Source organism: Podarcis gaigeae (genome assembly GCF_964106915.1).
Source record: "Podarcis gaigeae genome assembly, chromosome: 6".
Classification (NCBI taxonomy): Eukaryota; Metazoa; Chordata; class Lepidosauria; order Squamata; family Lacertidae; genus Podarcis; species Podarcis gaigeae.
The window spans coordinates 72279564-72307509 of NC_139682.1; the positions used below are offsets into that span (position 1 = coordinate 72279564).

At 39.5% G+C, this 27946-nt stretch overlaps 1 protein-coding gene across 6 annotated transcripts in view; it reads right to left on the reverse strand.

Annotated features, from left to right (window-relative positions):
- The window catches only part of HFM1 (helicase for meiosis 1), a 49484-nt gene that overhangs the window by 1305 nt on the left and 20233 nt on the right, over window positions 1–27946 (reverse strand). For 5 of the 6 annotated variants that reach the window (XM_083743217.1, XM_083743215.1, XM_083743216.1 and 2 more), the window contains exons 17-37: window positions 25884–25978; window positions 23760–23893; window positions 20296–20343; window positions 18962–19042; window positions 18091–18182; window positions 16313–16419; window positions 15365–15412; window positions 14684–14781; window positions 14455–14586; window positions 13171–13256; window positions 11537–11620; window positions 10184–10341; window positions 9999–10102; window positions 8664–8816; window positions 6938–7033; window positions 5158–5276; window positions 4077–4159; window positions 3844–3941; window positions 2984–3229; window positions 2045–2135; window positions 110–221 (exon numbers count right to left, since the gene is read on the reverse strand). In XM_083743217.1, the coding sequence (XP_083599343.1) occupies window positions 110–221; window positions 2045–2135; window positions 2984–3229; window positions 3844–3941; window positions 4077–4159; window positions 5158–5276; window positions 6938–7033; window positions 8664–8816; window positions 9999–10102; window positions 10184–10341; window positions 11537–11620; window positions 13171–13256; window positions 14455–14586; window positions 14684–14781; window positions 15365–15412; window positions 16313–16419; window positions 18091–18182; window positions 18962–19042; window positions 20296–20343; window positions 23760–23893; window positions 25884–25978 (2265 nt within the window). The remainder of the gene's footprint in view (window positions 1–109; window positions 222–2044; window positions 2136–2983; window positions 3230–3843; window positions 3942–4076; window positions 4160–5157; window positions 5277–6937; window positions 7034–8663; window positions 8817–9998; window positions 10103–10183; window positions 10342–11536; window positions 11621–13170; window positions 13257–14454; window positions 14587–14683; window positions 14782–15364; window positions 15413–16312; window positions 16420–18090; window positions 18183–18961; window positions 19043–20295; window positions 20344–23759; window positions 23894–25883; window positions 25979–27946) is intronic. The other variant, XM_083743218.1, reaches the window with a different exon arrangement.

The window sequence follows — 27946 nt, forward strand, 5'->3', positions numbered from 1 at the left end:
ACTCTAGAAAAAACATTTTGATCACACACACACAAAATATGCATGTCAACATACATACAATGAGCAGATAATTAGAAAGCAAGATGATCAGCTATCTACTTTCACTTACAATATTTTTATTGCCATATTCAGCAATTGGTTTCACACTTGATGGTGGAGTTAATGACGGAGAGGTGGATTTTGGCAGGCAGATATCAGGTTTCTCTTTAAATATGGAAAAACTAAAAAAGAACCCAAAGCAAAATTAAATGTTTGGAAATGAAACCAGAAAATGAGAGTTTATATAGTTTTAAAGTGTGGCAAGACACTGGTAAAATGAGTCATGCCATCCTTTTAGGGCACTTTTATTTTGAGCATAGAAAATATGCATATTCTGGGAAGATGTAGAAAACATAGACATTCTTTTTATATTTACCCATATTTAGGACATTTCTTCAAAGAGCTTATTTACAAAAGAGCCCCAGTTCACTGAGAAGATACAGTTTTCACGGACTACAACAGCATGTGCTGGTCCTCAGCTCAGCCGAAATAGATAAATGAAAGACCACAGTTGAATGGGCAACCTACATGGTAGGTTCCATGTGTTGCCCTGTAAAAGTACCTCTCATGTCTCTCTGGACACTTGCATGCCGAATCTTTCTCTAAAGCACAGAACTAGCTGTACAAAAATGTTCCACACCCACACACCCTTTTCCATAGCAATTATCCTCTGCAACAGGGGTGGCTAACCTGTGGCCAACCCTTCAGGTGTTGCTAGAAGCCCAGCCACCATGGCCATTGGTCAAGGATAGTGGGAGCTGTAGCCCAGCAACATCTGGAAGGCCACAGGTTAGCCACCCCAGATATAGAATGGTGTCCGTGCTCTAGGAATGTTTGGTTCTGAAAGGCGCTTTCCTCACATATTCATACAGAGATGTGGATTTAAATTCTGGGCTTAGATAACAAATCTCAATGACTGCCAGTCCCCTTAAGTGACTGTGGGAACTGGCGCTCACTGGGCCTACTTGAGGTGTTTTAAATGCTCTCTCTCACATGCCAGGCTGCTGGCGAAGGGCTTGAACAGAAAGCCCTCCCAGATGGGAGTAATCAAGTTTCCTGAGCCAGGCCTTGTAAGATCAGTCCAGAACATCAGGTGGAGTTGGCAAAGGTTGGCCTGAGGAGTATCTTTGGTTAGGCAGCTGAACAGAAGGGCGCAAATAGAGACAGAAGCAGAGCATCCAAAACCAGTCCTACCCAGCACATCATTGCTCCACTAAGGGCAAGCGTCACACTGTTAAGTGTCCTCCAGTAGAGTCCATTTCAAATGAAGGCGTGCATGCGAATGAGAAGCCTTAAGCAGCTGACACACCAATGCAGAACAGGATTCAGATTCCTCTCTGAATTGCTGATTTTAATTGCAGGCTAAGGATCAAGAGCCCAGAAACATGTCTTTGTCCTCAGGGAGGTCAGCAAATTGTTCCCCTTTGGGCTGTGTTTGGAGTGAAGACTACTGGTGTTCTCTTCATTGAAGACACTTAGGTTTAACAGCATAAAATACTGCTATTTAAAAGCATTCCCATCATTGAACTCCGCACATTGCAGAGTCCATTTCCTTCCCTCCAGAATCAGGTGGATTTAAACAAGGCTTTCCCAAATCTGGGCTTTCCCAAATCTTAAAAGGCTTTACCCTGTTAGGACTTTTTACTAGGAGCAAGAAGGAGTAAAAAAATGTATAGAGCAGTCCTGTGTATTTGAGAAAACAGAAGAAACATACTATACAGACATAGCTACATTACGTAAGAAACTATTGCACAGCATCACTTTGCAAAGTTTTCCGAATCAATAAAAATGTGTTTCCTCATTATTCAGGGTTTTCCATTTTAGTGCCCTCAATCTAAAATTCTTGTAACAGTTTGCAGGCAATGATAAATATATTAGGATTGGCTCCGCCACTGCACCTGCATGGCGCCAACCTGCCTCTCTTAGCCAGGTAAGCAATGCCACTTTGCCCTGCCAGCTGCTACTGGACTGTATGTATGCACTATTGGTACCGGCTTACACATACCTTTTTAAAAGTGCACCAGGAGATTTGCTTTGTGCAATTTGGTTCTGGGTGTTCTGGAAGCATGTATTTATAGATCCCAGATGAGAAGATTCTAAAACATAAAAACAACCCAAAACAACTTTCAAGTGGAAAGCAAACATAACTGAAGCACTATCTTAAGGTTTTACTATTCCAAACAAAAGCAAATTAATCAGATATGCAAAGCTGCTTCTCCAGTTATATTTTGCAAACAAATTGGGACCAATTTCCCGTGAATTTTTATCTAAAAATTCAAGAGATGAAAAGAGGAAGCATTACTAGCAACTGGCAAAGCAACCCCAAACCCCATATACTGGAGTCTGACTGCCACCCCACTGAAATAACACTCGTGGATATCTCAATGAGCGATCAACCACTGATGCTTCTTGCAGAGGCCAGCATCAAGTCCTGAAATGGACCTAATTCAAGAGGGGAGCTTGGATCCACTGGGTTCAGAGAAACCCTTGGGCCAGCCCTCCCCTTGCCATCAATCTGGAACTAGCAAAACTAAATTTCCTTCCTATTGGAACGAATAGATGAGTGTCAAAAACTGTGCAGGGAAGTCTGCTCCCCATCATCTCCTACCCTGGCTGACATAAGCCAACAGAGCTTTGGAAGTAGCATCAATTTACCACTCCCCCATCCATTTATTATAGTGTCATACAGACTAAGAACTACAGCTTAAGTTCTGATATTCATCTTGAATATCACGAGCAAATTATGGTACCTTTCAAAAGCTACGTTCTGCACTTTTCTTTCTCTCCCCCCCAACAAAAGCCAGTTGGCACCCCTTTGTATCTTTTGTATAGTATGGGTGGGCTTCGATACTCCCCCCCCCCAGATGCCAATGATATGAATTCTACACATGCAGTGATAACGGTTATTTTATACATAACTGTATGTTACATGCAGCTGCTTTACCTGAAGTCTTAGTTTTCTCCATATCAGTACAAAATGTGCTGGCGTCCACAAGGCTACTGTCATCGTAATCGCCCCAAATCTCATCTAACTCAAAGTTTACACTGAAAGGTTCTGAAAACAAAGAGCTGCTTTTATCTGCATCAGTCAAGTTATTATTTATTGAAGATTCTTTGAAATTTTCATGTGAAGGCATTGTCCAGCAGTTCTTTTCATTCCAACTTGCAGGTTGCTTGCTTACAATGAAACCTATAATTGAGCATAATAAAAATACAGGTGAAAGAGTAAAATGATTTCTCACAAAGGGTTAAAAAAAAGCTAGAGAATTTGTTAAATTTATACAAGAAGGCATGTGTCAACACTATTTTAGGGAATAGGTACACAGCAATAGGAATGTTTTTTAGGTCTGAGCTGCTTAATCCCATACTCATTATAAAATATATTCTAACTGCATTTGGATTACACAGGCTGCAAAAATCATTGCCAACTACTGATCCTAAAAATTCAAAACCATAAGGATGATCAAGAGACTGACTTTGAAATCAAGAGAGTTCTAGCATAATCAAATATATCATTTAGTCTCAGAATTCTACAAAAGCAAGAATGAGCTAGGAACCAGTTGACAACCAGGACAAAGATATCCCAATATTACCTGAATGTCACCCATCAAAAAGAAAAAGCTACAAGGAAATCTCAAGCTGCCAGAAAATGAAAAGCGAAACAAAACAGAGAAGTTTCAGCCAAAGGTAAGACATTTAAGTCACATTGATTGCAACTGAAATAATTTCTTCATTTGAAACCTCTGGTATTTTAAAACGCTTAACTTTCATTGGATTGAATCCTAGAATCCATTTACAACTTACCAGCCTCTTTGGAACCATCGGATTCCAGTGGTAAACTTTCCTGGAGAACAGGATCATTCCTTTCTTCCAGCAACGGGGACCCTGAATGTTGTACATACCTTTATAAAAGCAGGCAAAATCACAGGAAAGGTGTAAATTAAATCTTATTTATATAGAAAATATACATTGTGTTTGTTGATATTAAAATGAACAAGTAAACTGGGTGACAGACTATTTTTATGGCAGTACAGTACCTTGGCAATCTTGGAAGCAAAGATTTAGGAGTATAAGCAAATTGTTTAAGATCCACATTTTGAGATTTATTTGGCATCTGCATCTAAAATACAGGGAGAGATCATTACAATGGACATATATGATAGCATGGGTTTGGTTTATGTATGTACAAATAAACCTAGAAAATGAATACTTCTGACACCTTGTCAGGAATAGGAAAGTCATATATGAACAACATTATTTTTCCCCACTTTATGAGAGGTGTTTTTTATATGGTTGAGAAGGTGTATAATTTTTTTAGGGGAGAAAACGAATTAAATGAACAAATTTAGTCAGCAGAAGCTTGGAACTATGCAAGCATGTCAACAAGCCTGGGCTGGCTGTAATCTATAGTTTGTTAACCATATTTCATTCCCTGTTATCAATTGTCCAAGTCATTCTCCTGCAAGGAAGGGAAGAGCAATTCCTCATTCCTATGTGTAACTCTGCAAAGGAGGATGAATGAATGGCAGTCCTACAGTGGTAGAACTATTCAGCTTTGAAATCTGAAGAAAGGTGGTGGGAATCATCCTGAAGTTGCTAACATATGGTTGAAAAATCTTCACTCTGTCCAAGTTTTAATTCTACCGAGTTCCAATAAAAGTATGTTAACACAGATATATTGTGTACCGTCTTTATTTGCAAATCTTGCATACCCAAATCAGGCAGCCAAACAATGTGTGACACTTGCATTCCAATCTTTAAGCTGTTCCATGATGAATAATTATTCCAGTCTTACAGCCTGATCCTAAATCAATTTTGCATGGAAATATATCCCAATGATTATAAATTATCTGAGAAAACTTACTTGAAAATAGGTCTTACTGCATTTTACAATAAAAGTTACTTTCAAAGAAGTTTGCTGGGATAGTTCCCATTAACAAGGTTGTCTTTCATCATTTCTGGGCATCTTCTTAATCAATGCATATAGCTTTTCCTCTTTGCCAATTTCATAGCAAATGTTTGACAGCAGTAACCATATTACTAATAAAAATGTTAACTGGAAATAGACAGACATTCTGTTAACAAAGTGAAAGCAAAAGTATTTCCGCATCTGTGCACCTTTAATCGTTTGGCTGGGGGAATGGCAGATTCTGTGTTTCTGTTCCTCAAATCAGCGAGATATGAAGAAAACTTTGAATCTTTCCTCATCTCATATTTCTGTGAAACTCCAATTTTACCTTGAAAAAAGATAAGTCTACATGTTTTGTGTCTACTTTCTATTGGCATTCAATTAAAATTTTTATCCCATACAACTTTAGGAAGACAACATGGTAAATTTAAAAATATTCTTTGGTAATTCTGTATCTGAACAACCTTTCTGTTTCTAAAGAGCAAAGTTGCATTCTTCTGCTGCATTTTCTGTAGCAGGAAGCCATTCGTAAATCATGTTGTGCCCTTGTGTAATTTCACACCCAAGTTTCCTATAAATGTACATCCCATATTTTTTATTTGGCTAATAGTCTTTGATTACCAAGATCTATGTTACCTGTACAGGTGGAAACACTGAATGGCAGTGAGGTCAGGGCTGCACAGGTGGACTAAAGAGGCACTGATAGGAGTACCATATTGGTTCAGAGCCCCCCCCCCATAGCATCCTGGTGTGCAGCATTGCTCCACCCACTACTGTGTAATGCTAAGCCAGGGATCTTTGTTTATTTCTCCCATGTGCAAGTGGGGAGCCGGGTGCAAAACAGCCCAACTCAGCATGGCTACAATAAACCATTAATTACGGAAATGTGCCACTTGGACCTATATGTTCGTCAAGAAACCTATTTCTTTCCAGTTAAGTAAATCTGCATTATCCAATCTAAGGAATTATCGCCGTTCTGCTATGGTCACACATTAATGTATTTATTCTGTAGTCCAAAACATCTACAGAGTTTGGGGACAGGATGTATAGACAGTCTTGTGGCTAAATGTTGATTGCGGGTGGGGCTCACTGCTGGGATCCCGCTCTCCTCTATATACAGTGCCAGCATTGAAGTCACAGCAAATTACGGAAGCCATGGGAAAGGAATGTGTCCCGAAGTGCTTCTTCAAGATACAAAGGAGCCCTCCTGCTCTTTATCCCAGTAGGCAGTTGACAGCTCTTGATTTTGTGACTGCTCTGCGGTGAATTTAATCCCAGCAGCGAAGGTGAAGTAATTCACCAAGTGATCTTTTGAGTGCTAGGCTGTAGCGGCTGGCTGTGTTTCAGACCTGCCTTCTCAATGTCATGCATTGCGGCAGTTTACCAAGAGGGGGAAGGCAAGGCAGTGGAAGCTCAGCACAGTGTTGCCTCAGTGGCGGGTAGCAGCAGTGGGAGCATCAGATTGGCTCCGCCACTGCACCTGCACCACACCAAGTTCCCAGTCTTGTCCTTCCCACTCTTGATAAATCGCAGTGATGCGCGGCATTGGGGGTCAGCAACACAGCCTCACCCCCACCACAGAATAGCTCATGCTGGGATAAGAAGAAGAGAAACGACTCTCCAGAAGTCCCTATAAATATCACTCTAAGATATAGTTATGTTTTTAAAAAACCAAAGGCATATATTTTGTAAAAAAAAATGTTATTCATTTTATAAAAGCAGTATAAATTGCATATGATGTCATATCCATTGTACCCTCATCCCTTGTTTTGCAGTGACGTTCGTTCTAGAAGAACTTGTGAGACAATCTCCACATTCTTTCCTGTGTGTGCAGCCCCACATGTGATATTACCTCCAGCAAACCCACGTTCTAGGCTCATAAAAGTGTTCAGATGTGTGCAGAGCAGTGCACATTTCAATGCTCACATCAAAGGCTGGATCCTCCTCCTTTTCGCAGGTAAAGGTCGCCAAAAAATGGATGAAACTTACAGCAGTCATGTCCACATATTTCCTTATTTTTGCAGTGATGGTTGCATTTCCTATTCCCGTCCTTCATGCTGAGGTTCCCTTGGCTACGAGGGCCTCCTAAAGTAATAAATACCTATTTTAAAATATTGATTATGTTGTTTATTAGGTGACATATGGCAGTGGGGTGGAACTTGGTTGATTTTGAGAGCATACATTATCCAAGTGATATTAGACATAATTTGAAAACATGAACATGTAGAACAGTTGTTATGGACAATTGTCGGTTGTCCTGTCAGTTAATTGCCTAAGAGGGTAAGCAATTCCAGAGGTAGTTAACCTATATTGCATGTTTGCTATCACTTAAAGTGAATTGTGAGTCTACCCTTAATATTTGCTCCTATACTATTTTAAAGCTTAATGTCATTGAAGAAAAGCTATAAAAGCCAAAGAGCATGAATATTCTATTTATCGCAACTCAGTGGCAATAAATGTCCCACTGCAGTGATTGAGCCTTTCACTGGAAAAGCTGTTCCTAATCCCAATTGCCTGTAAATAAATGCCATTTAAAATTAACAGGATGTACTTTCAAACAAGTACATTCAGAAATGGGGTGCCATTAAGTAAGTTACTTTAAGTCTATTTCATTTATTTATCAATTTAACCCCACCTCTTAAAACAAAGAGGGGCTCGGCTTATAATAATTAAAAGCAAAAGATTGTAAAATACCATTTAAAATGTTTGAGCGACAAACAGAACAACAAAAATCCGGCAATTATACACAAAAAGAAACCTTCCCCAGATATACCCCCCAATGCCCCCAAGGGTGGTCTTGGCATTTCTTTTTTGATGCTTTTCTTCTTGTCAGCTCATCACAGAGCCTCCGAGCAGCAATCAAAAAGGCACTGCGTCCCCAATTGTTTCTAGTTTCCTGCAAACTTGGAGCAGGCCATCAGTCCCTGCGGAAAAGGGCTTTGCCCCAACATCCCTGAAGAAGACTTGGGAGCCAGCATGTTGGTGGAGTGGTTTTATTTATTGAAATATAACCTAATATCTTCAAATCAACAGCCAACTAAACAGTGAAAGCAGGTGAGTTTATTCATCGTATAAAGGGGGAAGCACCCTCTTGCAAACCCAAGGTATGTCAACTGCTACACACAGTGGCTTCCCGTGTACCCCCCACCTCCATTTGCTAGGGCTGGCTCAAGACATTTTGGCACCGGAGGCAAACCACAAAATGGCACCACCCCCCTCCATACCAGGGAAGAAGGAGTAAGTGAAGACCTGTGTCAGAAACAAGGAGGGTGGGGATAAAGATCTACATCAGGATCTGTTGTTCCTGTGGATCCTGCCTCCTGAGGTGGTTACTTCACCTTGCCTCATGGGTGGGCTGGTCCTGGGTCAGAGCAGGCTTAAATTGCCAAGGTACAATTGCCAAGATAAGTGATTGGTCACTTATCATTGGTGATCTCCTTGCCCAGCCCCCATAGGGAATCTAGTGGAGTCTGCTTCAGGTAAGGGATGGGGTGTGTGGGACGAATTTGTCCCTGTGGCAGGAGCGCCATTGTGCAAGAAAAGGCATCCTCTGAGATTATGCTGCACTTTCATTTGTTTGCAATCAACATTTTAAAGCCAAGTCACACATTATGCAAGATGACACTGGGATTTGCTAGTATATATGCAAGTATATATGCAACTGTATCCAACCCTGCCTCTCAGATCTGTTATTTAGTATGGAACTATCACTTACCTTTACTTATTTCTGCTATTGCTGATCCTTCTGAGGAAGTCTGATTGGATGAACATTCACTTTTTAATGTTCCGTGTATGCTCATCATTTCATTTCCAAACCTCTTTGGTCCAAGATAAAATGCCTTAAATTTTTTCTGGATATCTAGTCCAACTGTTGCAGAAAATATACATGTATATATGTATGTATGTATGATTTATTGAGTTTTCAAATATGTCTGTATTTATATAATTCGGCTCCCTTAATAAATTGAAAGATTAAAATACCAAAAGAATGCTATGACCCAAGTGCAAAGGAGACCGATGTCAGACCAACAGCTACTCTCCAGAGTCTTTCCTTCACCAGCTTATTTTTTATCTAAATATAATGGCCACTTACCTCCTTCCCGTGTGAGCAGCGGTTGTGGCCAGACGTGGTGCCTCCTTCAACTCACTCCGTGGCACTGTGCCATTTTTGGCGATTTAGGCCTTGGGCAGAATCCTATAGTCTTTCATCCAATTAGGTTAGGGAGGGACATGGTAATTCATCCCACCCATATCCTGAGGTGGCGATTCCAGGATACCCCATTAGAGGGGTCTGGAGGGAAGTCTCTGTCCAAAGAGCCAGTTGCGTAGGGCTAGCGGGCCATAGGGCTTCCCTTAGCATTTGGGAAACCTGTGTTTTGCGATTCCAAAACCTTCCCAAATATGCCATGTCATGCCTCACTCCCCCAGCAGGGGGCTGAGAGGGATACATGCCCAATGCCTATGCCAAAGCTCCCTACATCTCAATAAAGTTGTGGCCATTTCAGTTGTCGTGTCCATTTTCAGTTTTTAAAATATGGCATCTTAGATGCTAAAATTGCAACAATTCTGATTTATGATGTGAGCTGAACAGTCTTTTTCAAGCAGAAAATGCTGCAGACATCACTGAAACAGCTTGCACAAAGCGGTATTTAAGGCGGTGGAAACAAACTGAATCCAGTATTCTCATGACAGCTTTGGAGTTTTATCATATAGAGGTTAAAATCAGCACAACATTGGATCAGAAGCTGATTTTGAATATGCAAACATGACGTTTGCAATTTACCTTCCCACACCTTTATGTGTTTTACCACTGAGCCATGGTTCCACCCCCTGAATGGAGCTACAGGTCAAATGAATGTGGTGTCCTTCCTACTTGTTACATCAGTCAGTGAGGCAGCAGATAGAAAAGGAGATCATAGTTATGCAATTTTAAGTCAAGGGAGCTAAGTCTGGATCCAATCCATTAAGTTTGCAATATATTATAGAAATAGAATGCAGTTTTACTTGAACAGAATTGGTTTTAAGACTTACATCACATAAATTAACTTACCATATTCAGAACTGATTAGATTTATGCTAAGCTCTTCAGACTTAACAGCTCTTCTCACTTCAACCTTTTTAGTCCAATTTCCAATTTTCAGCAAAGCGGAATCCCTGCAAAGTATCAATATACTATATTAAATATGCACAAATGGGCAATTTTTTAAAGTTTTAAAATGATTTGAGTATACTCACGTAATCTTTTGCTTAAAAACCACCTGATTATCATTATCTCCTATTATTAAGGTCACGTAGTGAAAATCTGGGGCAGTTCTCTTTGTCTGTAGCTGTTCAAAGTTCTTTAATATGACCGTCACTAGAATTTCAGCTACGGCTTCACTGTATTTTGTTAGCTTGAAAAAGATAAATATTTTAAAAATAATACTAGTTTTTCACCTGTTTCAAAATGTAGAAATACACTTTTACTTTGTATATATTGGCTGGGTTCAAACATACTGCTAAAGTATGATTTAATGTTGTAAACGTTGTTGCTTGGCTCTGACACGCCCCATTCCCCTCTCCTCCAGGTTGTCCAGAAGGCGATGGGAAATGTTTACTTCTGCTTTCAGATAACCAAGTCAACTCCAGAAACTTGTTTCCTATCAGAAACAAGTCAACTCCAAACGGTTGTTTCTGATCCTGAGTTTCTTTCCTAAACCATAGTTCAGACTACACCAAACCATGCTTAGTTCAAAACAGTGCCTTTTACACACAGAGCATGAAGGTTTGAGAAGGGCTTCTCTGTATATATGTGACAATGTGCTTAGAAGTCTCTACTTGATCAGGAATCCTGATAAGACAAGGTCCGCAGTTGCTTCTACATGCATTCTGTTGAACCCAGAAGTGGCCCCCTTCAGACCTTCACAATTAGCATGAAAAGTTCAGAGAGGAGCGTTGGCATGAGGATATTGGGTCCTGGGCTTCTTTCTGCATCCCTGCCCCTACACATAACCCTCACATGTTCAGCCAAATCCTGCAAGAGGGCATTATTTGACAGTTTATAGGCTGCGGGAGAAACTGAGAGTCCTACCCAGAAACTTATCTATCCTAAGCTACCATTGTATTGAGCTAGGTATTGTGCCTAATCCAATATTGATCTACCACCTAATTTTTTGCTTCTTAATTCTCCCTGTAGTTTCCTTTCTATGTATATACTGCAAACATGAGGAAATCTGCACAAGCAGAAAATGGAACAAATGAGAGATTACAAGAAACAGGGACCACGGTGCAGACAAAATCTTACAGAAAAATCAACATGTCTTAGGTTTACTTTTCCAATTTATAATTATAAAATCTTCTCTATAGGCTCCTTATTCCTCCTCCTCTCCAAGTTAGCACATTTCATTCCTACAAAATCACTGTAAACCTAGGAATTCTTAGCTTGAGGACCTTCTTTGTAATTATTGAGGGCACTACACATGTCATGAGAGTTAAATAACCGAACCGATCTTTGTGAAATTTAGGAACAGAGTTTTATTTAACCTTCTCTATACAACTGTTTTGGAGGTGAAGGGCAGAACAAAAATGCAATTAGGCCATTCTATTTACCTGTTCTACAGTAAGTTCATATTTTGGAAGGTGTGCTACCGATTCTTTAATTTGATTTCCAAAAGGAGGGTGCCTATTCAAAATCTGGAAATTTAATTTCAGAAAGAGTTCGTATTAATTCAGTATGCATTGATTTTGAAACATCCTAATACAAAATAGCATCAATTTGAGAAAGATTGTCCCCCTGATATTATCATTGCTAACCATTTCCCCATAATGCATCAAAATAGTAAAAACATTATTTTGGGATATTTTAATTAAACTGTTTGTTGACAAATGTTAGATTATTGATTGATTGATTGATTGATTGATTGATTGATTGTCTGCCTTTCTCCCAAGTTGGGATAGAAGGCAGCTTACATATACTAAATAACACTATATATAGTATATTTTATAGTATCAAACACTATAAAAAGTAACACAAACAAACCAGGGAAAAGTAGTTAAATGCAATAAAACACATTTATAACAGCCATTAAAATACTGATAGCTCAGACAGCAGCCTAGTAATAATATCTGCTGCACATAATTTTCAATGGCCTGTTTAAATAGGAAGATCTTAGCATGCCGGAGGACCGATAACAAAGAGAGAGCCAATCTAACTTCTCTAGAGAGGGAATTCCACAACAAGACAGTAGCCACAGAAAAGGCTGTTTGTTGTGTAACCACTAATTGTGCCTCTGAAGTTGATGGGACCAAGAGAAGGTGCTCACCCGAAGAGCTTAGCACCTGGGCTGGTTTGTAAAGAAAAATATGAACTTTCAGTTAAGCTGGGCCCAAGTTATCTGGGGCTTTTATAGGTCATGAATTGTGCCTGGAAAGGGACCAGGAGCCAGTGAAGTTGTTCTAACAAAAGAGCGACATGCTCTCCGTTAGCAGCCGTAGTCAACAGTCTGGCTGCAGCCGTCCAGACCAGCTGAAACTTTCAAACATTTTTCAAATGCAGCCCAATGTACAGTACATTACAGTAGTCCAATCAGGATGCAACCCAGGGATCAGTCATCATGGCTAGGAATTAATGCAGCTGACACATGAGCTATAATTGTGCAAACATATACTTGGACACCATTGAAACCTGGGCAAAATCCAGGAGTATACTTAAACTACGAGTCTCCAAGAGAAGTGTAACCCCACCCAACACAGGTTGAATCGTTATTTCTTTATCTGCCTTCTGACTGATCAAGAGTGCCTCTGTCGTGTCTGATTAAGTCTCAGATTGTTCACCTTCATTCAGTCTGTTACTGACATCAGGTGCTGATTTAGAAGAGGCAGGTTCCTTGGATTTTGATGAAAAAGATAGAAGGATAAAATACCCTAACAGCCTGCTTTTTCACTAGCCTCCAGTAACTGCAATCTACAGGGCCCTTATATGTGCTTACAATAATAATAATAATAATAATAATCAGCCAGTCTTTTATTCAAGTGATTGTATTTGGTACCACAAACAATGACAGTACAGTGGAAGCAAGAAAATATATGACAACGACTTGTCTCGCTCATTCTGCTCCAAGCTCATTTTCCAACCTACATCCAAGCAATCACTGACCGTCTGTGGTGTCATTATTGCTTTCCCCTTCTGCCAATTAAACATACTTAAACAAAATTGTAAAATAGGCAGATGATAAAATAAATACCAATTCAAGTTCCCTTGCATTTATATCTTCTATTTTTTCAAAGGATACCAGACCAGCGCTCATCATTGCACTTGACAGTGTCATACCTGTTGAAAATCGCAGTCTTAATTGAATTTTGTTTTGTTTTTTTGTTTTACTAATAGCATTTTCTTACAAATACTGTAGTAAATAATAAATTATCATTATCTTCACCAAAGGCAAGCAAATATAAAATGGCATTTAAAATACATTTGAAGAGGGTTACGTCAAATAGATCTCAAAACATTGGCACAATTCTCCTTCAGGTTTCATTTTCTGAACAGACTTTTGCAAGAAGTAAAAATTAAAGACAAAAACCTTATAGCAATGGTCATCAATTATAGGTGGATTATGAGAAACAGAGATGGATTGCTGAATTTCTGTCACAATTTGCCATGTTGCTGGCATGCACCTGTCATAGTTAAAAGTTCTGGCTATAGGAGGTAAAGATCAAACTTCTGCCTATTTAGAACAAGGGCTGACTTGACTGATTTACACTGAAATCCTGTGCATATTTACCATAAGTCCAACTGAGCTCAATGGAGCTTACGCCCAAGGATTGGATGCCTAATCTACTACATGTGCCTTTTCCACTTTCTGCGTGTGTTAATTCTTGCCAGTATCAAATTGCGCTCAGGCCAAAAGCAAAGGCTGGGATCCAAAAAGATGCTGTGAGCACGCTCAAGTGCATATGTTCATACATTGAAGCATCTCTGGTTTTCTTTTCCAATTGCTGCTTTTTGTGTACAAATAGAGACTGCTGCAGCATCTCCCCATGTCTGGGAGTCAGCTGTTTTAAAAAGAGGTCTCATTTCTTAGGTGTGTCAGAAGCCTCAGTAAGGCACCATCATTTAAAGCAGTATCACTTTAAACAGTTATGGCTTCTCCCAGCTATGGAATTCTGGGAACTGTCATTTGTTAAGGGTTCTAAGAAGTTGTTAGCAGACTTCTACTGTATTCCTTTCACAGAGCTCCAGTTCTTAGAGTGGTTTAACAGTGAATCTCTCTTCCCATGGACCTCAGGCTACTGTAGATGACCCTCAGGGTCCCTTCCAACTCTATACAATTCCATTATTCTTTTGAGGAATCCATGGCTGTTTAAAGTGATAATGATACTGCTTTAGTTATACAGTGTGGTTGGGACCTAAGATGCAGAAATTCCCCATATGACCCTTTGAACTCCGCAGGAAATATTGGGCATGGGGTGTTATATATCGTAACTGAGTTCACTATACATTGTACTTTCTTGTTGACTCTAGTACCTACCAATTTTTTCAAGTTGTTTAGATACATACAGTGAGTTTTCCCAAAGTCTACACCTGAAGCACTTGGCTAAAATCAGAGAGCTTAATAATGCAATAAAGTTGTTTTGACGGGAGGCCAGAAATTCAGACAACCCTGCACAAGACAACAAACATACAGGTGAGGGGAGGGGAATCTTGCAAGACAGACTGTTTTTAAATAATCCAAAAGTAAAAATGATCTTTTATCATACATTTTGTAAGCCTTATGCCATTTCTGAAAATCTTCCCTATATCTTGTGTCAATGTGAAATCTTGTATGGGAATGCATCCTAGCTGCGCCTGAATAAGACTGCAAAAGAAATAGTGAATCATTCAAATTATCAAAACAGATTTTAAACATTTCAGTCATGTCAGCTACTGAAGGGGGGGAATCAAGGTCAGGATAAAATCTAGAGTATATAGAAAGCTAAGAAGTGATTTTACAGGATATGCACAACTTGAAGATTTAACATACAGAATAAGAGAGCAAAAAGAACATACGCTTAAAGAAAACTGGAAAACATTTATTGAGTATATGGAAAATAACTGTATACAGCTGAAAACGCTGGCAGCATTAAGGTAAATTCAAAGGAGTAAATAATTTTTGATGGATGTAAAAGGGAAAAACTGATTGAAATGGTTATAGTAAAATATGCAGGTATGTACAATATGTAAAATGAACCATGGATAGTGAAAAGGGGAAGCGATTAGATATTTTAAAGTTTGCAAAATGTTTATTTGAAATTGTAAAATTGAAAATTTAATGAAAATTATTATATATAAAAAAGAAGTGATTCTTCAGGAATAATTGACCTAGAATTTTATCATTGTCTTAAGTAGCAGCGAGTGGCTGCTCTATTTCTCTTTTAAAATAGGAGAGCCTAAATGCTTACCAATTCACTTTCATTTCTCTCGTTTTTATCTTTCCTTCCATTGGATATCTGTACATGAAACACAACATATCACTTTTCATTCCATAAGACTGGGACCTTACTCCCATCTTAATGGTCCAATGACAAACAATGGCTTCATATGTGACACACTGTCTAGCCTGTAGGAACTATCAGCAATGTACATCTAGAATGATATATACATGTTTGTTTTAGTTAGTGACCTACACAAGGCCTGAAGAATTAAGAGATCCACAAAGCCAAATGCAGCCCACCAGCCATAAATGGTTCTGTAATGCTCCTGGTATTGCTGCTTGCCTGGAGCAAACAATGGGATGATCAAGCACCTGACAGGCCACTTTGCCGGGACTGCATTTCACTTATTGTGTCACTAATTGTAGAAGCCAGTTTTAAGTACACGTAAACGAAGTTCTGCTGAAATCAGAATAACTTAAGACACAGTTCATACACTAGACCTAAGAAGAACCTACACACGGGCAGAAAAGTTGATTAGATGTAGCAACTGTCGGTTTGGACAAGTGCTAACTAAAAGCAGTCACACAGCCTGAGTCCAGTTCTTTCAGTGTGTCTCCCCCCCCCCCCTACACACACACACCAGTTGACGCTCCAGCATGCACTAAGGTTCTTCTTGCACCATGAGGGGGAAACAAAGAATTGCGAAATTTCAGTAATTTCCTTGTTTTGTCATTTCTTTGAAGAATGAGTGAGGGGTAGCAGCAAAGGAAGGGTGTTGGCATGGTGCTCTCAAGCGGATTGTAATACCTGTTAGAACAGGTAGTTGCTACACCCAGCCAAATGTTGTTCCTGTGGCAACTGGAATTAGTAGTATTTGAAATTGTGATTTTAGACCTATGTAACTGTGTGCAGGACAGCAACAGTGGTCTCTAATCAAAATGAAACTTTATTTTTTTTTAACATATCACCTTGTACCTTATGCTTATCCTGTTCTTGTCCTTATTCAAAGTATTCAGTATTTTTTTCTCATTTGTTCTTAACTTGATGTCTGAAAATTCATTGCAGCTGGAGATCAATGTAACCTGCAATAGTTTCTTTCATTTATTCAAAATTCTCCCAACTTGGCCTTTTCTAAATATTTAAATTATATTTTAAGCACAGCAGTATTACTTTTGATACCTCATAAGGCCTTTCAGGACTGCTAGCACAATCAAACCAGAAAAGTATGATTGGGGTTGCCCTGAAAACTAGGATTGCAAACCAGGATTAAATTATTGTGTTCAATGTTCAATTGTACAGCTAAATGCAAACCACAGTGTGTAATTTGTATATTGTTCATGTGTATGAAACCTGGGATGGATCTACACACAGGGGGAAAAACCACTATAAATAAGTCAGAAATTAAATCGTTATAGCAAAGGAAAAACACCTTATGGAAAATCACATACAATAATTTCCTGCTCGCTTGCACCAGCTGGTGTTGCATGTTTATAACGCATTCAAATCGCTGTTTCTTTGCTAATGTAGCTGAGTCGCTGGTTAGGAAATCAGCCCTTTACAATATATTTCTAGCATATACAGTACAGACTACAAGGAGTGATCAGTGGCTAGGCCAGAACCACATCAGTGTAAACAAGCAAAGAAAAGTAAATTAAGTCAGAATGAAATAGATGGGGGGGGGGATTGTACCCACTCCAAAACTAATGTAAAATGATTATTTTAAGAAGTTTAATTGGGAAGTGTTGCAATATCTGATTTACGAAGTTTGACAAATGGCCGGAGAAACTATTTATAAAATATACTGTGGTAATATTAATGGACTAATTAATTAATTAATTAGTAAGATTTCTTAACCACCTTTCACCACATTTCACCATAAGGTCCCAGGCTGGGTTATAGCTATTTAATCTACCATTACAAAAACAGATAAAAGAAATTCTAAAACAGGTACAGTGGTACCTCAGGTTACAGATGCTTCAGGTTATGGACGCTTAGGGTTACAGACACTGCTAACCCAGAAATAGTACCTTGGGTTAAGAACTTTGCTTCAGGATGAGAACAGAAATTGCGCAGCGGCGGCAGTGGGAGGCCCCATTAGCTAAAGTGGTACCTCAGGTTAAGAACAGTTTCAGGTTAAGAACGGACCTCCGGAACAAATTAAGTTCTTAACCCGAGGTACCACTGTAACGCTATTCCTAATGGAACACAACAGGGTTGGATTCAGGCTTAGTCATGGGATTTAAGTCTTCATGACTATGTAAAGTATAAATTTAAAATGGGATTATATGGAACAGCTGGGATCCCAAAGTACCCTTCTGCTAGTAGAAAGTCTCGCCCGATTTCAGAACGGTCACTTAGCGTACCTCCTTGGTGAGTGGTGGTTGCGGCCCGACGCAGCGCTTCCCTTGCTGCTTGGATGCAATGTGCTACTTTGAGCACAGTACATCCCCCTTGGCCACCGTGGAGGCTCATGGGTTCCCGCCATATCCGCTGATTCAAAAGAGCCAATCCGCGGCAGCCTTAGGGTGGCATGGCTCAACAAATGGACCTGTGGGAGTCAGGCTTCACTCAGGTCCGCTCGGCAACTATAAGTCCCAGCCATCCCTGCCCTCCTCATCTAGTATGCCTGGTACAATGTGATGCTACACTACAAGATGCCTTCCACCAGCTTGCGCAAGAGCTAACGAAACAGCAACAAACCCTTTCCTCCTTCTGCTCACGATATTCATATTTCATTTGTGTAACAAAATTACCAGTTCTTGTAAAGTCTCGTTTCCATGAATCGTAAAACACTTTTTCATGGTGTCAAATGCAATATAATACCAAGCCATTAGTCGTCCAGTTTCTGTAGGAAAAGAAATATAAAGCACTTAGCACTCTGGTGAGTCAGGTGTAGTGTTCCATCCATTTTTCTCCCTGCATATCATAACCCTGAGCAGACTTACCAGTTTTTAATTACTCACCTTTAGAGAGCGGAGACAACACATCATTAAGCAGATTTAACAACAGTACTGTGGCTTGCTCCGATAACAGAATTTCAAGTATTAAGATTAAAGGGAAAAATTGTTCCCATTTACAACTATGAAATCACTGAACTGACATAAGAGCTTTCCATGCTCTCAAATTAGCATAAAGTGGCAGAGGGACACTTCTCCCAACAATGTACTTCAGCAGCATCAACAGTTCTGTCTGGTCTGGCCTAATAACCATGTCTATCTTGGGAACCAATATGGGCATTATTGCAGCTTTCACATTCTTTGCTGCCTAATGACTAATTCTGTGGCTGAACTCCACAATCCTCAGAAGAACTTTGAGCACTAGTGGGACAATTTAATCCTGAATGTGTTTTAAACCACAGCCTTTGGGCATGTATTTACTGGCACCAGTTCTTAACCTCTTAATGCACCTGATTTGAAGCCATTTTCTAATTTCTCTAGTACATGCTTGCAACATAGATGTGTCAGCAAGAGGCTGCTCTTATCATGGAAATCGCAAGGAATGGCAGAAAAGGAACCCCTAAAATATCTAGGGCCCTAGCCATAACAGAAGCAGTGCCCTATCCAGAAAACATTCTAAATACTAAAAAAAAATAAGCTTCTCACTTTTGTAAGTTTTAAGTATTACCTGTTGGCTTGAAATAGAGTTTATCATCCATCTTGATCAAATCAAATGCAGATAAATCATTCAAGTTCTTCAAACATAATTCTGTTCAAGTAGGAGAAATAATTGTTAGTACATGTAGGGAAAAAAGGTTTTTTTTTATTGTGTTCAATAAAAAAATCTGGGTTTCAATAGATAAAAAAGGGTTTCAATAGATAAAATCTGTTGAAACCCTAATAAAAATCTTTATAAAAAAAAAGTTTGGTATGTACCTAAGGCCACGTTCCAGCTAAAATTAAGCACTTTTGGGTCTCATGGAATTTGATATGAAATTTAAACAAGCTTAAGTCTTCTATTGATATCAATACAAGTTTAAAATTGGCAAGTAGTAGTTGCTGGACTGTGCTCTCAATAACTAACATATTTTAATCAAACCCTTGGTGAGCTAGGGACTTCCCCTGCCTGTGAAGACAGGCTCCTGCAGACTGAGCAGACAAGAATAATAGTGGGTCCAACAGTCAAGAAGGCCATTACTGCACATGTTGCAGAAAGAAGTGAGGGGCAGATGGGGCTCGTCAACCTGAGAAGTTAGCCCATCTAGGAGAAGGAAAACTCTGGTCCTAAACCTCCTCTGCCTTGAGAGGAGAGGAGAAGAAAGGGCTAAGGAGTAAACTCTACATAAATCCAGAGTAGACTCCCTAAGATTATTGGATGGCATCTTGTATGCCTCCTTCTGCCATCTCCTGTAGACAAGCTGGTGCCAGATGTATTCCTTTGGACCACATCAGTGAGGCCAAGAGGGGGGTTTTGTCTTCTGGGCAGTCCAGGACCTCCATACACACTGCCCAGGGTTGAGTCCCAGAGAGGTCACTTTGGTGCTGCAGCACACAATAGAAGTGGGAGGCAGCAATTACAAGTTACTGGTTTCTGCAGCCACAGCAGGTACAGTGATTCTTCAGTGGTTTAACTTCACCTCCAGATGTGCATTCCATTGTTTCTCAAGACAGATGGATGCCAACAATAACAAATCAAACAAGGCCCAGCTTAAACTTTTTTAAAAATGGTAAAGACCTTGCATGGTAACCTGCTGCCTATCTCAGCCATTTTTAAAATGGCTGTACTTTCATTTTACATCTTACTTTGTTGTGAGGAAAGCCGTAGATCTGAAATGGAATCTAGATGGATATGTCAGTCAGGTGAAAAGATTATTTAACAACTTACGCAAGTATTACCTGAACTTTGAACAAAGCTGCTACTGATAAATGGTATAAAGAAGAAAGGATGCACAGGCTTAATAGATCACATAGGAACTTATGTAAAATGCATGGTCTTTTCAAGCATGGTGGGAAGTGTCTAACCTTGCAGTTTTGCTTCAATTCCACTTCTGTCCAATCCAGTTGGAAAACCTTTATCAATGGAAACATTTGCATTTGATTATGGCTTTAATTTGTAAGAACTCTCAGCTGTTATATGCACTAGAAATCTAAAAACAATATATTTATATAATGAACATATATGGGGACCTACCAGCCATGAGAAATAAAGGGGTTTTTGAGATTTAAGATGCATCCAAGGCCATAGCCTGGCTGACTGCTCTTCAATTCTAACAGGGTGTCTGGTGGGCCCTGATGTGCCTAGTGGGTTATTCATGTTTCTAAGGGGCAGAACTATTGTGCTGTTTGTTGTATAAGTTCTTCTGTCTTCTTCTGTCTCCTTTAGTAGTAGGCTGATTCTTGCTTGACCAAAAGTGGGGTGCTACTCAACCAGGACTTCTATAAGCTCCATGCAAAGGTATTGGTGCTTCTACAGATTCAGTATTTAGTGAATTATATATTCAATCCCCAAATCTGGTTTAATGCTTTCTTAAATTTGTTGCTGCTATTGTTTATTTCATTTATGAATCACTTCCTATGAGGCATCTCTAAGTGATTTACAATGCAAAAAACACATATATAAAAGAATAACATATATAAAAGAGCTAGAACAAACTGTATACATAAACCCAATTTTTTTGGCATAAAATATTACACAGATATATAATCAATCTCAAATCTAACATATATACTAATTGGGATAACAATATTCAATTAGCACCCAGAATTGGAGTTAAGTGGGCTGAATGGGGTTGTATATTAATTGTATTGTACATTTAAAACACATCCCTCTCCCCCACAAAAGAATTCTGTAGTTTGTAAGGGTGCTGGGAATAGTATCTCTGGGAGGGGTAAACTACAGTTCCCAGAATTCTTTGGGGGTGTTGTTCTTCTGTCACAGCTCTGAAACGGTCCTTTTTGTGTTGATGAACTATACCATACACTGATTATTTATGAGCACACAGCATAAGAAGCTGGAATAAGAATGAAAGCAAAGGCTTAGAAAAACCCTTATTTTTTGTTTTCCTAGCTTAAAATATCTGCAAATGCAGAATATATTATTGCCTCCCAATGATATTTCTTCAGTGTCTTACTACATAAATAAATCAGAAGAAAACAATTGGATAAATCTTCATCCTGCAATTCTGTTGGCTATAACAAATACTGTATGCACCTTTGTTTTAAGGAGTAGCTTATTATTGTGATTATTTTCCCATTTACTAATAAAATGGCTTCACCTGTATCTTGAAAGAATCAAAGTCAGTGTGAAAACAGATGTAGAGAAAGGTGCTAAATGTCCTAACTGCTATCATTTAAGGGCATTTCAACAAAGCAACTATTCCGTTTACCACTTCTTTCCTTTCTTTCACAGCTCTGAAAAGCAGATGTTCCATGTACAGAGAGATCCTACTGTGCTGAACACCCTAGAATGCCTTATGCTGTGGTGTTGACAGCAAGTAGGATCAGTGCAGAAGCAGAAACTCTGCCTTCAGGGGGGAAATAGATCTCTTTTCACTTGATAGGAAATGTTTTTCTGAATTTTAATGTTGATCCTCTATAAAAACAAGTCTATTTAACAGAAAACTAGAAATGCCACACACTACTTCACAAAAGTGATTTGTCACACAGTGGTTAATAAATGTGAATTGTATTTCTTTTAAAAGCAGACTTGCGACTTCATACTGACAAGTGGAGGTGAAATGCCAGCACCACCTTTTTGTGTGCTCATTATGTTTCTATCAGCTACTGGGCCGTGTTCAAAGTCTTTTTACAAAGCCCTGAACAACTTGAGACTAGGTTGCCTGAGACCAGTTGCCCCTGTATTGATTATAAGATCACTTTGATCATTTGGGGAAATTTTACTCATGGAACCGCAGCCTACAGAATATTGCAAGGCATTTTCCACCATTGACTCTACACTGTGGAATGTCTTTCCCTCTGCTACTCTGAAACATTATCCATCCATTGCTTCAGAAATATTGTAAATACATATTTTTGCTCAGGATTTCCCTGACGTCAAATACCACACCCAGTTATTAGTGAATTTCTGTTTTTATTTGTTTTTAATGTTGTGTATGTTGGTTTTCGGTAAAAAGGAAAAGAAAAAAATACAGTATATGGTATAATAAAAGGAGAATTCACTGAATGCCTAGATCAAGGCTCGGGACAAGTACTCTTTGGTGAGAGAGCCCCAGCAGAAATTTGAAATCACAAAACATGAAGCAAAGTAAAGCATGGAAATATAGGCTGTTAGAATTCCCTTCTAAGTTGTTTTCAAAGTTCCCCACTTCCCCTAGAATAGAAAGAGACCACGTTTTTAGGATGTCAAAAATGGTTTACTTACAAACTCTTCAAAGGTCAGATTCATGTGCTATTCCATACAGCAGCAAAAAAAGACAGGTAGTATAACTTATGTTCCAAAATGGTAAATGTTTCTAAATCATTTGTACAGAAACACAAATATGGCTTGCTTAAGTCACACAACATCCAGCTTAGACTTCCTCACTGGTAGGGTTCACATGGCAGAATGGAGAACAAAGAGTTTAGTAACCCTTCCTCCCAAGGTGAGGGGGAGTGACGTAGCTAAGCCTGGCAGAATAGCTTACTCTATGGTCTTAATGCCTTCATGCATTAATTAGAGTTAAGCATGTTGGTTGTATGAAGCTGATTTATCCCACAGTATCTCTATGCTCTACTCCACTACTTCAGCCTTGTTGCTAGATCTCCCTGGTGTTCATCCACTATGCCTGTATCTGTCCTTTTTGGCTTTCTCAGAAAGATTCTGATCTACTGGCTTCTGAAGTTTCTTTCAAACAGAAGCCAATACTGTACTCATGGATGTGGCATCCAGTAGCTACAGGTTATGTAGATGACCTCTTGCAGCTAACCATTTTGCTTCCATGGCACAGTAGCCTACCAGGAGAGTCTCTCTTTTCTAGGGAAGGGAAGGGAAGGGAAGGGAAGGGAAGGGAAGGGAAGGGAAGGGAAGGGAAGGGAAGGGAAGGGAAGGGATAAAGTAAAAAATAAAATAAAGCTAGCTCAAGAGACAAATATTAACACAGAAAATTTAAAGTCTTGACATTCCTCAGAAAGCACTAAGAGAACTTCAGGCTCTGTTATTATAAGATATGCACAGAACTTGAAAAGGGGGGCATATTAGGAAGACAAATGCAATGATGCTGGTATATGTGATTATGACAAAATGAGGTAGCAAGGATTTGAGCACAACTCATGAAAAGGCTTCAAAAGTTTTCATTGCGAAAATCTCTACTGAAAATGAGAACTCATATAAGACAAAAGAAGATGCCACTAATCTTTCCTGTAATTTCTCAATATACCTAATTTATTTCCCAAGGTGTGACTATTTTATTGCAACAGACCTTATTATGCCAAATCGTAGCATATTTTAATTGAACACTGAAGTCCAGAAAACATTAAGAGTAACCAACCATAGTGAGCTGGATTCTTCAAAGCTCTGATGTAAAGGAAAGTTGATCGTATCCATTCCAAAGCTATGTTCACATCCGTGATGGTGTGGAGCACAATTTCAGCATTTAAGTGTTCAATGAGTTGTGTGTGCAGACTATGAAAACCAGAAAGCAAATGCATACAAATGAAACATACCAAAAGTCTTCCAGTGGCAAGCAGTACATTGCATTCTTAAAATAGATTAGGCAACTAGAGGTTTGGGGGCAAAATCCATCACCTCCAGCTTCCCATCTGGCTACTAGAATAGCCCTCAATTCCAAGAATCACCACACTCCTCTATTATGCTGAGGCTCTATAAATTCTTTTACCCTTATGCACCTCTGCTTCTCACTCCCGGGGGGGGGGGTATGGGAGACGACAGCTGAAGATGTATAAGTGAAGAAGTCCACAAAACACACACACACTGCTGCTTTACACGCTGGGTAAAAACAATTAAAGAAGGTATCTGCTTGGGGCTTATTTAACATGGGAGCAAGTCAGTGGGCACAGCAAATGTTTCTGGCCCATCAGCTCCTGCTCAGTACAAATTACAATCCTTATTAAGAATTACTTGCCAACCAGCCCAATAGATCTTTTATTGCTTCTAAGGTAGAGCTTTCCAAACTTTTCAGCTTGGTGACATACTTTTTAGATGGGCATCATTTCACAATACAGTAATGCAGTTTTACTAGAAAAACCAGAGGTTAAAGTTAACTCCTTTCCAGCCCCGGGAGAAGTGCGGGGAGCATTCGCCCAACACATCTACACACTGCAGCCAACACATGAATATGTCGCAACATACAGTTTTGAAAGCTCTTTTCTAAGAGGTTGCGTCCAATTGGTGCCTCTTCACTGATGGAAGGTTCTTCATAGGCATCTAGTTGGCCCCTCTGAGAACAGGATGCTGGACTAAATGACTAGATGCAGGATCAGGCCAGTGTTCTTTCATTTTAGCGGAGTCTACCAGCTCCAGAACAGAGAACCACGGCAACCTTCAGTGATTCCCCACTCATCCTCTACTGTCCGCCACTTCGTGTCGCATGTTGTTTTGAAGGTTTCCCAACCTTCCACAGCAGATTTAGGGTAGGGGTGTGTGAATCACCAACGATAATTAATTCAACAATGCAAGTTTCCACATCAATGAGCCATCCATTAGCTGAGGGGCACCAATCAGATAGCACTCATTTCACTGAAAATTAATCCTAGGAACTCTCAGTAGTAAAACAATACAATAAGAAAGTTTTAAGAAAGCCTCAATTAAATGTATTTTCGTTCTCTTATTGGGTTAAATGTTCATTGCTGTTTACAAGAATATCAACACACATGCACCCTTAAGGGATGGTCTGATCACCTGTCTGTTACTATAAGTGCCTCCAACAGCTGGGATTTCCCATCCAAATGGACTTGCAAAGTACAGCTCCAGCAAAGAGCTCTGTGTGTGGAAACCTGTTTCCACACACATATTGCTTATGTTGAGTCAAAGTGAATAATACAATGTCATTTTTACTGTGAATTCTAATTTTGGAAGCTTCTGATTTGCCAAAATTTAAGTGCAACAGAAATTACACAAAAAAACCTGAAATTATTATAGGAGTGCAAACCTAAGCAAATTACACATGCTGTTCAGCTTTTCTCCCAGCATTTTAATTTTTAATTAAAAGCAGGCACAAGGGGCTCAGAATCTAGACTCTTTCTCCAAATCTGTATCTCCCTATCCTATCATCTCTAAAGCTGCTCTTTACCCTTCTAGAGAGAAAAGGGTGCTTGTGTTTATTTTCTTCTTCTAGTTCGCTAATTTGAAATTAAACACTGCAGTACTGCACACAATTATATAAATGGGACCTAGAAGCATATAACCATATGAAGGATTGCAACACAAAATTGCTTCCGTTCTACGCAGATTATTATAGAAGAATCAAGGAAAACGCTGGTGTGGATTTTTGTTTGTCTTGTTGATTACTATTTCCCCACATGCTGGGAATATAAAGATTTTCTAGCTTCCCCATAGGCCTATCCTCATGATCCATCAGATAAATTTCTTCAAGATAAACAAATGTGTTTTAGACTGTAATTCCAACAACATACAGAAAAATGGCTCAAGTTACCTGCTTTCTATTGTATCTGCACCATTTAACATCTGAACATACTTGTCTCTAGTACTTATCCTTGTCATGATAACTGCTGTGGCTGTTGTATCAAACTAGGGAGGAAATATATATATAGAAGAATGCTTTAAACCGAGTAGGCAGTAATGAAACATTTTTATGGCAGTGAAAAATATAGGACTATCAACTAACGTGAAGTTCAATCATTGAAATATTTAGACAGATCAAAATTCTGGGCAGGAGGGTATCCCTATCTGCCTGGTTCTTTTGTACAATGGAACCACCACTTATGCGTAATTTACTTATGCAATCATAACCTTAGGTATATGTCCGATAGATAGATAGATAGATAGATAGATAGATAGATAGATAGACAGATAGAGTCGTGCCTTGGTTCTCAAACGAAATCCGTTCCGGAAGTCAGTTCGACTTCTGAAAACGTTCGAAAACCAAGGCGCAGCTTCCGATTGGCTGCAATAGCTTCCTGCACTCATTCGGAAGTCATATCAGATGTTCGGGTTCCAAAGAACATTCGTAAACCGGAGCACTCATTTCCAGGTTTGTGGCATTCTGGAGCCAAAATGTTCTAATAATAATAATAATAATAATAATAATAATAATAATAATGTATTATTTATACCCTGCCCATCTGGCTGGGTTTCTCCAGCCACTCTGGGCGGCTTCCAACAAAATATTAAAATACAGTGGTCTGTTAAACAATAAAAGCTTCCCTAAACAGAACTGCCTTCAGGTGTCGTCTAAAAGTCTGGTATTTGTTTTTCTCTTTGACATCTGGTGGGAGGGCGTTCCACAGGGCGGGTGCTACTACCGAGAAGGCCCTCTGCCTGGTTCCCTGTAACTTGGCTTCTCGCAGTGAGGGAACCGCCAGAAGGCCCTCGGCACTGGACCTCAGACATTCACAAAACAAGGTACGACTGTAGATGATAGAGATAGATGATAGATGATAGATGATAGATGATAGATGATAGATAGATAGATAGATAGATAGATAGAGAAATCCATTGCAGAAATAGCTTTCAAAGCCCTCCACCTTGCTTACTAGCCTCTGGGAAGTAAGCACAAGGGCCTGTCGCAGGGCTCTCGCACGACCTTCCTAGAGCCCAGTATGCAAGGCAGAGAACAAGTCCTACTCCAGACAGGTAGGGGTGGTCAACAAATTATCAACAAAAGCCTTGAAAATGAAAGAGATTCTGGCCTCTTTCCAGCTAATTTTGTCTGTCTTGCTCATTGCATTTCAAGTTTTTGGGAGGGTGGGAGCAGGACTGCAGAACCCTGTTTACGCAAAGGACTACCTAGGGTCCCTTGCACAAGGGGAACTGTATTGGTGCTCCCCCCCCTCCACAAGAAATCACTTTACCACACACACCTTTGAGCTGCAGTGCAAGGAGGACAGGAAGCTTTTCCCACGTTTGATCTCGCCACGAAAGCGTCTGCAGCACCACACAAATATATGTCGTATACTCCATAGTCTAATACAGTGTTTTCCAACCTTGGTTCTCCAGCTGCTTTTGGACTACAATTCCCATCATCCCTGAGCATTGGTCTTGCTAGCAAGGGATGATGGGGATTGTAGTCCAAAAACAGCTGGAGACCCAAGGTTGGGAAACACTGGATAGGTGATTTTTGTGCTGGCCTGTGCCACTAGCGGGGGCTGGTTTCACCAACTCCTAGGTATGCCTCTGTATTTATTAAATTTGTTTCCCATAGATGTGGATCCAGTATATCAAAAGACAGCAAGAACGGTTCTTAAAACTTATACCGTGTATAGATGTTTTCAAATGTGGAATATCCTGTGAATTGTTGGTTTTTGTAGGAGAGTGTTTAGGTTTGATTTTGTTTGTAGAGTTGGGATTTTTTTTTTTTTAAAGATATTTGGTCAATATTTCTTAAATAAATAACTTGGAACCTAATTCAGCTTGGAAACTGAAGCCAGTAGCGTCAACTTTACATTTCCTAGTAAACAAGGCTATATTAATTATTCAGCAATAAACTCTACTGTGCAAACAAAAATTTCACAAGCAACTATAACTACAAAACTTTCA